Source organism: Saccopteryx bilineata, chromosome 3, assembly GCF_036850765.1.
Source record: "Saccopteryx bilineata isolate mSacBil1 chromosome 3, mSacBil1_pri_phased_curated, whole genome shotgun sequence".
Lineage (NCBI taxonomy): Eukaryota > Metazoa > Chordata > Mammalia > Chiroptera > Emballonuridae > Saccopteryx > Saccopteryx bilineata.
The window spans coordinates 94,407,362-94,421,418 of record NC_089492.1 but is presented as its reverse complement, the minus strand read 5'-3'; the positions used below and the strand labels follow the sequence as shown (position 1 = coordinate 94,421,418).

At 34.9% G+C, this 14,057-nt stretch overlaps 1 protein-coding gene across 2 annotated transcripts in view; it reads left to right on the top strand.

Annotated features, from left to right (window-relative positions):
* Positions 1 to 14,057, top strand: part of PRKD3 (protein kinase D3) — an 87,685-nt gene that overhangs the window by 47,483 nt on the left and 26,145 nt on the right. For both annotated transcript variants that reach the window (XM_066266926.1, XM_066266924.1), the window contains 5 exons: positions 3,280 to 3,472; positions 6,666 to 6,743; positions 10,130 to 10,313; positions 11,598 to 11,721; positions 13,794 to 13,871. In XM_066266926.1, coding sequence (XP_066123023.1) covers positions 3,280 to 3,472; positions 6,666 to 6,743; positions 10,130 to 10,313; positions 11,598 to 11,721; positions 13,794 to 13,871 — 657 coding nt within the window. The remainder of the gene's footprint in view (positions 1 to 3,279; positions 3,473 to 6,665; positions 6,744 to 10,129; positions 10,314 to 11,597; positions 11,722 to 13,793; positions 13,872 to 14,057) is intronic.

Here is a 14,057-nt window from a genome sequence, read left to right as displayed (position 1 = left end):
CACCAGGAAGCCTTTATATGTTCTATATTTCTGACATCTGTAATATTCGACATTCCTTGAACACATCCTTGTTCCCCTTAACCTTTGCTCTTCTCTATCCTGAGTGTTTTTTCCAGACGTACCTAAACAGCTACCTTTCCTGACTTTCCTCTTACTAGAAGTTATTTTATTTTCTGAATGCCATGTAACACTTTCAGACTTCCTGATAGTGTGGGTAGGGTGATGTTCATATCTTTGGGTGTCCCACCATGCCCAGTGCATTACCTTGTACTTAGTAGGTATACTTAGTATTCCAGTGAGATAAGTCAGTTTATCTATAGACCATGAGACAGCTGAGACTCAGACTGGTCAAGTGACTTTACTGAAATCATAGGGCAAATTAATAAGTGATATTAGAATTATATCCAGAACTGATTATTTTTAAATAAATTACTTTTTTTATATATTGTACTCCTCAAGTGTAAAAGTAATAGATCAAGGAAGAAATAACTTTCTCACTATTTGATAGTATTTTAAAATCATTTTTGTTTGTAGGGTACAATCTTATAATTTAGTTGCTTTTATAAATCCTTTGATCTTCTGAAAATGAATGGTAAAATCAAGCCATTGGGCTGTTTTCATGATACCCTAGTCACAAGATTTTTGTAAACAGAGACACCAGGGTAAAAGCTTGTTAAATTCTTTCACAAAAATCTCTTATATTTTCATATTGTTTAGCCCCAATGTGAGATTTTTAAAGTAGAAGAAGACATAGAACTAAGAATAGTGAATTAAAACATATGCAAGAACTTGGGAAAAGATTGGTACTAGTATAGTTAGTGTATTTTGTACATGGAACTGCTCAGGAAACTTAGCTAGGAATGGGGACTGTAGAATACAGATATATCTTTTTAAGAGCTCTACAAATGATTTTGGTATGCCAGCTACCCTTAGTTGGGTATTACTAGGTTAGGAAATAACAGGCCAAAGCAGATGAATAAGGCATTATATTTTGTTTTTAAGATTTTATTTATTGATTTTACAGAGAGAGGAGGAGTGAGAAGTATCAACTCATAGCTGCTTCACTTTAGTTGCTAATTGATTGCTTGTCACATGTGCCTTGACCAGGCAAGCCCAGGGCTTCAAACTGGCAACCTCAGCATTCCAGGTCGACATTTTACCCACTACACCACCACAGGCCAGGCCAACACATTACATTTTAATTCATTAGCTTATGTTTTAGTCTGATGAAGAAAATTCCATAAGGAAGTATAAGGAGTAGAGTGACATGTTTGAATTGTTAGATTGTGCAGAGTATTTAGAACAAGTAGAAATTGTAGAGTAGCATATCAGTCCATGCATGCAGTCTCAGAAAGAAGGTACAGTGAGAGAAGAGCTCAGGGAGGACAATCAGGAAGGAAGTGTGGGAAAAGAAGACATTGGAGGAACAGAGGAGATGGCACTGAGGAGAGGGGAACAGCCTCAGATCTGAACCAAAGAGAGGAACTAACTCCCACGTGGCTGCACAATGAGAGCCTCCTGAGTTCTGTTGTGCCAGACTTCATGCTGTGGCACAGTCCTCGCACATATGTTCTGTACCATGTCCCAGAAACCCTGGCCCCAGTGGGACCTGACAAAGCACGATCACTAACTGGCCATTGGCAGTCATGTGAAGGGATCTGTTAGGAAAGTTCTTCCTTATAGGGATATCTTATATATTTGATGATGACTGGCTAAATTAGTCTTATTCCATCTTGTGTGTTTTAAATTTTGAAACACAATGAAAATAGCAAAAGCAGAGGTTGAGTCACCATTAGAATAGGGAGGGAGGGATGAACAAAGGCCTAAAACATCTGTTTCTGGTTCCCACTGGCTTTGTTAGCTTTGCAGAATCACTGTGGTGCTCCTTTTACTGAAGATGCTCCATATATAACAGCGTTGATGTAGGATGGGCGAGACTAGAGCAGGACACCTTGGGCAGATACAGCATGCAGGTTTGGTTTGGATATTGACATTCTTTCTGTACTTTACTTAAACTACTTCAGAATTCATTTTAGAACATTTCTGCCTACGTATTAGTGAAAAACTATCCATCAGAGGCTATATTTGTATTCTTTTTATGGTGTTCTCCATTCATCTGCCTTTCCCTTTTTTCTTCTTTTCCTTCTTCCTACTTTCTTCAAAATAACCACCACCACCCCCATTCTTTTCTTTCTTCCTTCCTTATACTAATCTCTCGATTCATTCCTCTGGCTTCTTTTCCTTCTTTGGTTAAACATATCATATCAGTGTAGAATGACAGCTTTTCTGAGTTACAGACATTACTAGTTATAGAAAGCGTGTGAAAGATCTCAGGACCTCAGTTCTAGCAATGAAGATGCAAGTAGCTACAATAAAATCTGTAATTCATCTAGAAAATAGTTAGGTATTTGAATTTTGTGCTTTAGGACATGGACTATGTTCATTTTTGTATCCCCCCATACATATAGAGTCAGGACTGGCCTATGGTAATCAACGTTGAATAAATGGGATGGGCCACATTGAACTGACATATAATTTGATTATTTCTTTTGTATATATAGAAAGAGCCATAGTTGCAAAACTCCACTTATACTTCAGGTTACACAAAATTTTTTTTTTTTTTTTTACACAAAAATTTTTAATCAACACCTTTAATTTTCTTTTTTGCTCAAAAAAAAGGAGAAATCTAAATAACTGGAAAACACTTAAAAGATCAAGGCACTTCTTAAAGCATAATTACTGTGGGTAGAGTTGTTTTAGTTTTGTATCTGCCATTGTTTATATTATCATTAATTAGACTTAAATTTTTATATACATATTTTATTTGTTAAAATAAGTTTGAAAAATTAACTTGTTTAGAAATATTTTCAGATACTGTGTTCAGTAATTTAACATGTACAGTAATAGCGCTTTCTGAACTTACTTTTTCTGTAATTAATTTGTTGGTAAGTTTTTTGGAGGGATTTGAACATCTGTTATAAATTGATTTTAGGGGTTTGTTTTTTATTTGAAAAATGCCGTATGTGCCTGGCAAATAACTAATCAGTGAATGTATGTATATAAGGATGAAAGTATCCTTTTTAAAAATCACAAATAGCAAAGAAATTTTGCGTTTTTCTCACTCAAGGGTTAAGCTTCCAAAGGAAACTGCTGAGATCCACGTTTTTAGATTTTGGACTATAGTGTTTGAGAAAAAAAAAGACTTTTGTGGTCAAGCCCTGCTCTTAATATTTTATTTTTAATATTGACTTAAACTTATGGAAATTACTTATGTTTTAGTCACATGTTCACCAAGAACCAAGTAAGAGAATTCCTTCTTGGAGTGGTCGCCCAATCTGGATGGAGAAGATGGTGATGTGCAGAGTGAAGGTCCCGCACACGTTTGCCGTCCACTCTTACACCCGTCCCACAATATGCCAGTACTGCAAGCGGTTACTGAAAGGCCTCTTTCGCCAAGGAATGCAGTGTAAAGGTAGGATTGGATGTTTTCCTTAAATAAAATTTACATCTGTTTTGTTAGCAATTATAGGTTTAAAATATTTATATTTTGAAACATTAAGTGAAGAAATGGGTCTCATAGTTGTTAACTTAAAAAAGAAAGAGGATACACACATACTTACGACTACTACTACTGTCTGCAGTATGTGTACTATATACCAGGAACTATGCTAAAATAATATTAGAATATAAATAGAAAAATTAGAATTTGGATCTCTGGGGTATGGCTGCTTAATATTTGCAAATAGTAAGCAGGTAAGCTGATATTTGAGTTTAGTTAAACTCAAATTTTATATCTTAGGCACTACCTAAGATATAAAATAATGCTTTCATTTTTTAATTACATATTCATACACACTACAAGAGGGTTTTTTTTTGCTTGTTTGTTTTTAATTATGTAGCTAGGAGAGTTGTATAAAAACTATCATTCCTGAAACAGATACAATGTATGTAGCAGAAGCCACTTGTACTGGGGACCACCCATATTTGGATGCTAACCCAAAGCACTGTGATCATATTCCAGAAACATCTCAATGAATCAAGTTTTTACCAGAATAATGAAATAACTTTTCTTATAGTTATATAATGTTTTTATGCTCTTAAAAGATGATTTTATCTTTTTTTAATTTTATGCCTTTTCAGCAATGCCATACAATAGTGTGAAAACCAAAGCAGAGAGTTTAAATGCGTTATTAATCATTAAGCCAGAAAATGAGAAGTAATCTTTCTATAATCTTATATACTTATTTTTCATGTGATTATTTTAACAGTTCTTGGTACCATACCTTTTTATATAGAAGTATTTGAAATTTGTAGAATTGAATAAATTAGTTTATCTAAATAAGCCATTGTAAGTTGAGGTCTTTGTAACAATAAATTCTGTTTACAAAATCAAATAATTATATAGAAATTAAACTTAAGTATATAAGAAAAGAAAATTTTCTTGGTAAAATATGACAGCATAGGGGAACATCAAATGGAAAACAGGTTGTACATTTGTTGTCAAGTATTTAATAACCATCAGGCAGGCGTAATTACATGTTAAAATTTTATTTCAACAGCTTACTTTTGAATATGAGTTAATATATGTTAATACTTTAAAGTATCAACACTAAAGTGTATTGGCAAGCAGCCACTAAGGAATGTTTTGGGAAAGAACATTAATAACAGATGTACAAATTCTAGCCAGCATATAATCTTCGCATAGGTAGTAAAATAGTGCTGTTCTGCTGAGCAGAACAGAAACATTCTAAAACCATATGCAGAAAAGTACAATATTTTGTAGAGGAACTAAAATAACTTTGCAAATTAATGAATTTTGAAATAAAATTATTTAACTCTGCCACTGGTTGATTAGTTGAACTACTTACAGCTCTTAAAGGATAATGTTTTGTGATTATATTAGTTCAGAAAATAGTTGGTTCTATTTCTAGTTATTTTGGTTATCATTCAAAAACAATCAGAATTTACTTTAGTAATTTTTGTATTTTTATAATATGAATTAAAATGCTTAAAAATTAAAATACTTATCACTTTTGCTAAGAACAAAAAAATAATTTAGTTAAGATAAAACAGTTATGCTGGATTATCTGAGAAAAAAATGCAGTTCCAGGAACAGCTATTCATTTATTCACTCAGTAATCTATTTATTTTTTACTATTTTTAAAACCACAAGACAACTTGGGAGCATATATAAAATATAAGAAAGCATAAACAAAGTATTAAAAACATGGGTAGGGCCCTAGCGGGATAGCTCGGTTGGTTGGTGAGTTGTTCCGGAGCGCAGAGGTTGCTGGTTTGGGCCCCAGTCGGAGACTCATACAGGAGCAGCTTTATGTTCCTGTCCCTCTCTCTCTCTAAAATTAATAAAATAAACATTTTTAAAAATGGGTAGGAATACAGAGAAATGAAAATGCCTACCCTCAGAATCTACATAGTTGCTGCAGATGGGCCCCAAATTTGGCTCTACATTTTTCAAAGGGAAAATGGAAACCTTGTTATTTTTACAATTTGCAAACTTTCTGATATTTAAAAAAATGAATTAAGATATATGCAATATATTAATATGTATGTATTTCCCCAGAGCCTCTCATTGAAAAAGACAGTGCAAGTTTTATAATCCAACAAATTATTAATTTTATATACTTTTTTTTTCAGATTTTATTAGTGATTTTTGAGGGAGGAGAGAGAGAGTGAAAGAGATATTGATAGAAGGCGGGGGTGGGGGGGGGTGGAAAGCATCAACTCATAGTACGTAGTTGCTTCTCGTATGTGCCTTGACCAGGCAACCTCAGCATTCCAGGTCAATGCTTTATCCACTGTGCCACTACAGATCAGGCATAGGGATTTTTCTTTTAATCAAGACTTGAAATTATTGCTGGTAAAGTATTTCAAAGGTGATGTTAGTAGATAAAAGAAGTGGGTTTCAATTTTAGCATTACCTAAAGAAGTTATTAAATCACACATTTCTCAGCCCTACTCCCAGAGCTGCTAATGGTAGTAGGTTGGGGTAGGGCCCAAGAATGTGCATTTCTAACAAGTTCTCAGCTGCTGCTGCTGCTGCTCTGGGGTCCATAGTTTGAGAACCACTGAGTTTCAGAGTAATATTGAACAGCTTGTACCTGACAGTGATCTGCAGGGCTGTCAACTCTGTAGGCAGGAAAGAACCATGATAGATAAATGGAAGACCGAGTACATGAGAAGCTCAGGCCTTCATTATAAGGTTGTATGGGAAAGCCCTCACTAATTCCTAACAACTGGTTGTGGAATCTCAGTCTCTTCTGCATATGTACTAGGTCCTAATAATTAGAAATTGAAAGTAAGGCCTGACATGTATTGGAAAGGAATTTAATTATCCTGAGAAACACTTCAGGGGTATTTGGAATGATTAATGTGATAGAAGGGAAGGGAAGGGAAAGAAACACAGACTTGCCAATGACATTTTAATATCATTTTACAGATAAAGAAACAGCCCTGAGGAGTTAAAATAACTGTTAAGGGGTGGCCTTGGAATTTGAAACCAGACCATTAATCTGAGTGCTGAGTTCTTAGTAGAAGAACATTTATTGTCATTGTCATTTCTAATACTCTATTTGTGAGTGATTCAAAACAAGTTTTTTATAATATCTAATGTTGCATAAATTAGTAAAATGAGTATTTTATTTTAGATTGCAAATTTAACTGCCATAAGCGCTGTGCATCAAAAGTACCAAGAGACTGCCTTGGAGAGGTGACTTTCAATGGAGGTAAAATTCTTTTTCTTAATTTTCATAAGATTAGAAAAGATCACAATTCTTTTGAATATTATCTTTGTATATGACTATTTGCATATTTTATTTTATTTTTCCATTTTGATTTTTTTTCCTAATTCAATAATCAAGCAAAATACAAAGATTAGTAATGGTGTACGTTTATTAATAATTATGTCTTCCCATATATCCTTTAGCCACCTTCCATTTTATAGTCTAATATAGCAAATAGTGCTGCAGATCTTCATTCATCTTTAGATGAGAAGAGACTTATTTTAAAACCCTGTTGTTGTCACTAGAACTATTTCATAGTTCTAATATTTACTGATTGCTTATAAAAATTAGGGGATATTTCAAAATGAATATGAAGCAATAAAAAAAAGCATTTGATTGTATTTTTATTAAACAAGAACATCAGAGCCCTGTCCGGTTGGCTCAGCAGTAGAGCGTCGGCCTGGCATGTGGAAGGGTTTTTCTGGTGTGTGGAAGGCCCGGGTTCAATTCTCAGCCAGGGCACACAGGAGAAATGCCCATCTGCTTCTCCACCCCTCCCCCTCTCCTTTCTCTGTCTCTCTCTTCCCCTCCTGCAGCCAAGGCTCCATTGGAGCAAAGTGGGCCCGGGCACTGAGGACAGCTCCATGACCTCCACCTCAGGCGCTAGAATGGCTCCGGTTGCAACAGAGCAACAGCACAGATAGGCAGAGCATTGCCCCCTGGTGGGCATGCTGGGTGGATTATGGTCGGGCGCATGTGGGAGTCTGTCTCTCTGCCTCCCCACTTCTCACTTCGGGGGGGGGAGGGAACCATCAGAAAAGCAAATGAAAAGTCTAAGAAAGCTGTTCAGTTATGCAAATGAGTTGCAAAAACAACTTTTATTTCATTGGTGAAAATGCGCTATACAAAAGGCTGAAAGTACTGGAGTATCTGCATATTCCCTGATCCCCTAATTTTTGTGAGCAGTATATATATGCCAGGCACTGTTCTAAATTCTTTACATATATTGAGCTTTAAACTTAAGAACAACCCTTTGAAGTAAGTACTTACAGTAAGTACTTATAGGTATAAGTTAACTTAGGCACAAAGATACTAAATAATTTACCTAGGAAATACAACCATTAAGTGGCAGAGTTGGGATTTGAAGCCCATATGACTTCTTAGTCTGTAGTTACTAGACCACATAGTACATCCTCCCTGTCTCTTTCTCCATTACATAATCATTAGCTAAACATTTCTCCATTTTTGCCATTTTTTTCTCTTTTCAAGATTATATTAAAGTGATTACCTTTTTTAGAAGGAAGGATTCATGACTAAACTTTCAGCATAATTTTTCTTTAAAATTTCCATAACTGGTAAAAATTGAATGTAAGTAGTTTTGTAGGAGGAAAAGCATAAGGGATGGAAATTATACTCCTTAAGGGTTTAACATTTTCTCTTAAGGCATGTTGCTGTTTAACCCACTGGCAGAATGTGATTGGTTATCTCCTTTTTCTATATTACTGAAGTCTTTTTATGTATTTTGCACTTTTATACCTATTGACAAAAGGATATAAAACATTATATTTATTTTAATGTGTGTTTATCTGTATACTGATGAATTTAAACATTTTCAAATGTTACTGGTTATTTAGGAGTTTTTCCACTACAAACTGCAAGTTTACATATTCTGTTCATTTTTCTGTTTATTTGTTATTGATTTGCAGAAGTTGGTGGTAATTCTACCTTATTCTTTGTCAGTTATGGTTGATGCAAACTCCTTTTCTTAGTTGCTGGCTTATCATTTTATAAGCAGCTTTATTGAGATATAATTTGCATACCTTAAAATTCACCCACTTACTTTATTCACAAAGTTATGCAGCTGTCACTACAGTCTAATCTTAGAACATTTTCATCACCATGCAAAGAAACTTTATATCCATTAGTAGTCATTTTTCATTCACTCTTTCCTACTAGCCCCTGACAGCCACTAATCATATTTCTATTTCTGTTGGCTTGTCTATTTTAGACTTTTCATATAAATGGAATCATGTAACATGTAGTCTTTTGTGACTGGTTTCTTTCACTTAGCAGAATGTTTTCAGGGTTTAGCCACATTACAACATATATTAGTACTTCATTCTTTTTATGGATGACTAATATTCCTCTGCATGAATATACTGCATTTTACTTATCCATTCACCTGTCAGTGGACATTTGAGTTGTATCCACTTTGGGCTTATTATGAATAATGCTGCTATGAACATGTGAGCATAATTTCTGTGGACATATGTTTTCATTTCACTTGGGTAGGATATCTAGTAGTGGAATTGTTGAGTCATGGTAAACTTCGTGTTTAACATTTTGAGGACTGCCAAAATGAGAGCGCGGAATCCTAACCACTAGACCACCAGGGAAGAGGACTGCCAAAATGTTCCAAAGCAGCTGTACTATTTTGCATTCCTGCCAGTTAAGGATTCTAATTTCTCTGCATCCTCACCACCTCTTGTCATTGTCTGTTATTTTGATCATTGCCATCCTAGTGCGTATGAAGTGATATCTCGTGGTTTTGATTTGCATTTCCCTGATAGCTAATTGATATTGCACGTCTTTTCATGTATTTATTGGTCATTTATACATCTGCTTTGGAGAAATATCTGTTTTGGTATTTTGCCCATGTAACTAGGTTATCTTTTTATTGAATTGTAGTAGTCCTTTAAATATTCTGGACACAGATTCTTAATTTGTTATGTGATTTGCAAATACTTTCATTCTGTGGGCTGCCTTTTTACTTTCTTGAGGTATCATTTGCAGCACAGAAGTTTTTAATTTTGATGAAGTTCAATTTACTTCCTTTTTCTTTTATCACTTACATTTTTTGGTGTCATAGATATCTAAGAAGGCTTTGCCTAATCCAAGTTAACAATTATTTATTCCTGTGTTCTCTTCTAAGAGTTTTATAGTTCTTACATTTAGGTCTGTGATTGACTTAACTTTTGTATTTGGTTTGAGTAAGGTTCACATTTTTACATGTAGCTATCCAGTTGTCCTAGTATAGTTTATTGAAAAGATCGTTGACTCTTTTTACATTGAATTGCCTTAGACTCATGTAGAAAATAATTGACCAGTAGTATAATAGTGGTGACTAATCTTTTACTTTGCTTCTAGCATCTTTTCTCATACAGAAATTAAAAATCTAATATCAAATCAAATATATTTTTCCATATGGTTTGTGCATTTATCATCTTCCTTAAGAAATAATTCTTTATCCTAAATCATAAAGATATTTTTCTGCATTGTCATTTAAGAGTTTTAAAACATCTCTTTTCACTTTTAATACACTATCTCTATTTAGATATATTTATATCCTATTAGTCTAAAACTCTGAAATTCATTTAAAACTTTGCCAGAACCTTCCAGTCTGGGAACAGAATCAGATATGCCCATGGACATTGACAGCAGTGACATGAACAGTGATGGGAGTAGGGGCTTGGATGACACAGAAGAAACATCGCCCCCAGAAGATAAAATGTTCTTCCTGGATCCCTCTGATCTGGATGTGGAAAGAGATGAAGAAGCTGTTAAAACAATCAGGTAATACATATGTAGATATTGCAAGCTACTGCCAAATGCAAGGTCGATCCAAGAGCTCCATTAATGAAGAAAGAGCCACATCTCTTTCAGTGGAACCAAAAATGTAATTTAAAATCTAAATAAATTTTGGCTAATTCTTTTACATGCACCACAGTAATATCCCTTTTGCCATCCATTCAAGATGGAAAGGTATGAGAATTCTGTTTTCTTAGAGAAAGATGCTTTATTTAAATGTAATCAAGATGTGATATCTAGCTGTGGAACCGCTCCCACCAGGTGCAAGAATCGAACTACCAGTTAGCAACCGGCTTCGCACAGCCTGCACACAGGCACGTGACCTGGTTCTAGAATATCCCATGTGTTAACAGAAATTCAGTATTTTGTATATATAGCCCTATGGGATGCACTACTTCATCGTGGAATACTAACATTTTGGCAGATTTTGTTTTTCACTGGCAAGAAAGAGGTATTTAAAGGAATGGGTCCTTATCAATCTCGCATAGCTGGGTTGTCATTTATTCAGCTTGGCTTATTCTTAAATTATAGCCATTATTATCTTATCATGGTTAACTAAAGCTTGTTTATTCAATTTGGAGACTATTGAGAGAATGTAATTTCCTATGCATGAATACTTTACAGTTTTAAGAGAAAGTATTAACTATTTGAGACTCAAATTCAAAAAGTGGTTTTTTTTATACATATTCCCCAAATAGCTTTTTCTCCAGCCACATCGTTAGTGACCTATGTTTCAATATTACCTGATTTAACTCATTACATTATTTATTTTCTTAATATCTGTACATTTCTTTTCACTATCTTCTACTAGAAGTACTCTTTGCTAACAACATGAACAATGAAATTTGACATTTGAACCATGAGAATTTGAGCATAGGTATATTGGCTTTTTGCCTGGTTGTGAACTTACTGATTTCTCATGATGCCAAGGGCAGGAAGCTTTCTCAGCAGCAATCCCAAACGGGTCTCTTCAGGCTCCAGACCTAATTGGAGAGGATTCTTTCTGCTCTGTTCATTGTTTTCTTATATTTTATGACCTCCAGAAAATATTTATGACAAATAATGAGGACTTATACTGTTACCATAATCTTTTATAGATCAACTTAGTATGTATCAGCATACCAGGGTTAGCTGATGTTTTTCTTCCTAAGATATTTTCAGAAATTTTAGCTCATTATCTTTAAAGGGGCTTAATTAACTTATAGTATGTATGTGATTTTTTTTCATTTAAGTTATCAATGTTTATCATAAATATTAAATATTTTTTAGTCCATCAACAAGCAATAACATTCCACTAATGAGGGTCGTGCAGTCCATCAAGCACACGAAGAGGAAGAGCAGCACGATGGTGAAGGAGGGATGGATGGTCCACTGCACCAGCAGGGACACCCTGGTCAGTGGTCACAGACACTGAGTATGGGAGTGCGACTTCGTTATGTGCTTTGTTCTGTGCGTTTTTAAATCAAAATGAGAGTGAGCTATATATATTTGTAAAGAATTTTTAAAAGGCATAGTATTTAATGTATTGTTTCATAAACTGGCAGAGCAGTAGAGATTCAAAAAGGGTCTAAGGATAGACTGTTTACATAACCCTTTGCAACACCAAATGCATAACCTATGACAGAAATAATCAGTATACAGAACTGTATTTATTTTTTTGTGACAGAGACAGAGAGAGGGACGGATAGGGACAGACAGACAGGAAGGGAGAGAGAAGCATCAGTTCTTCGTTGTGCCTCCTTAGTCTCCTTAGTTGTTCATTGATTACTTTCTCAGATGTGCCTTGATGGGGGGGCACTACAGCAGAGCAAGTGACCCCTTGCTCAAGCCAGCGACCCTGCGCTCAAGCTGATGAGCCTGTGCTCAAGCTGGCGACCTCAGGGTTTCGAACTTGGGTCCTCCACATCCCAGTCCGATGCTCTATCCACTGCGCCACTGCCTGTTCAGGCTAATACACTGAACTTTATTAAAATTAAAAACTTATGCTCTATGAAAGACAATGTCAAGAGAATGGAAAGATAAGCCACAAAACTAGAAGACAATATTTGCAAAGGAGATATTTGATAAAAGACTATTCTCCAAAATATGCAAAAAAAACTCTTAAAACTCAAGAGTAAGAGACAAGGTGATTAAAAAATGGGCCCAAGACTTTCAAACATACCTCATCATTGAAAATACACAGATGGCAAATAAGCACGTGAAAAGATGCTCTATATGTCATTGGGGAAATTCAAATTAAAACAAGATACCACTGTACACCTGTTAGAATGTTTAAATTCCACAACACTGACCACACCAAATGTTGGCAAGAATATAGAATAATAGTCACTTTCATTCTTTGCTAATGGGAATGCAAAATGATACAGCCACTTTGGAAGACAGTTTGGCAGTTTCTTACAAAACTAAAGATGTTCATATCATATGATCCAGCTGTCAAATTCTTTGCTATTTACCCTAAGAAGATAAAAAATTATATCCACATAAAACCCTGCATATGGCCCTGGCCTGGTAACTCAGTTAGAGTGTCATCCTGACATGCCAAGATTGTAGGTTTGATCCCCAGTCAGAGAACAAACACTGATTTACTGATGAATGCATAAATAGATGGGACAACAAATCAGTGTCTCTCTCTTTCTCTTGCTTTCCTCCATCTCTCTCAAAAAATTAATTTTAAAAACCCTCATGGATGTTTATAGTAGCTTTATTCTTAATTGCTAAAACTTGGAAGCAGTCAGGTGGTCTACAGTAGGTAAATGATAAGTAAACTGTGGTACATCCAGACAATGGAATACTATTCAGAACTAAAAAGCAAAGAGCTATCAAGCCATGAAAAGACATGGAGGAACCCTAAATACATATTACTAAGTGAAAAGCCAGTGAACAGAGTTCAGAGACAAGGAAATACAAATGACTGTTAAACTAAGAGCTTGATCTTAAGATACAGTTTAAAATTTCACTGAAGGCTAGTTTTATTTATCAGTACAGCAAAGATCAGAAAGTTTAATAATATACTTTATTTGTGAAGGTGTGAGTAAACAGGAATTCTCATGCTGCCAACTCATCTTTAAATTGCGTCAAATTTTATGTAGGATAATTTAATGGTGTCAGGCAAAGTTATATGTGCACGTATTTTAACCCAGCAAGCCAACCTTTAGAAATTTAGCCTATAGGTAAATTAAATGTTTGTCTATTTTACATATGTATTTGTGTGTGCACACGTAAACTTCTTCATAAGGATTCCCCAAACTTTGTAACATTGCTTGTCTGTACTTAAGGGTAGGATTGAGATATGAGCAATGGTGGGAGTATACTGTATATGTATAGTATATATTTTTAGAATTTTGAACCTCATGAATTTTAAACCTATTTAAAAGTATAAATTTATGAATAGAAATGGAAAGAAAAGGAAAGGTACTTTGGAGGAATCATTATTTTGAACTTCACAGTTTTATCTTTATTTTATAGAGAAAGAGGCACTATTGGAGACTTGACAGCAAATGTCTGACATTGTTTCAAAACGAATCTGGATCAAAGTATTATAAGGTAAAGATTTCACATTTTTCAAAATATATGTACATTAACATATTTTCCAAGTATATCTGAGAAATGTTCATTCGTTGTCATAGTGGAGTACACTTATTACGACTCTGCCCACCTGAGTTTATAGGAGCCACTGTTCAGTTCCTGGGTGGAGAGCCTGTCCACCCGTCTCTCTCACCCCCACAGCAG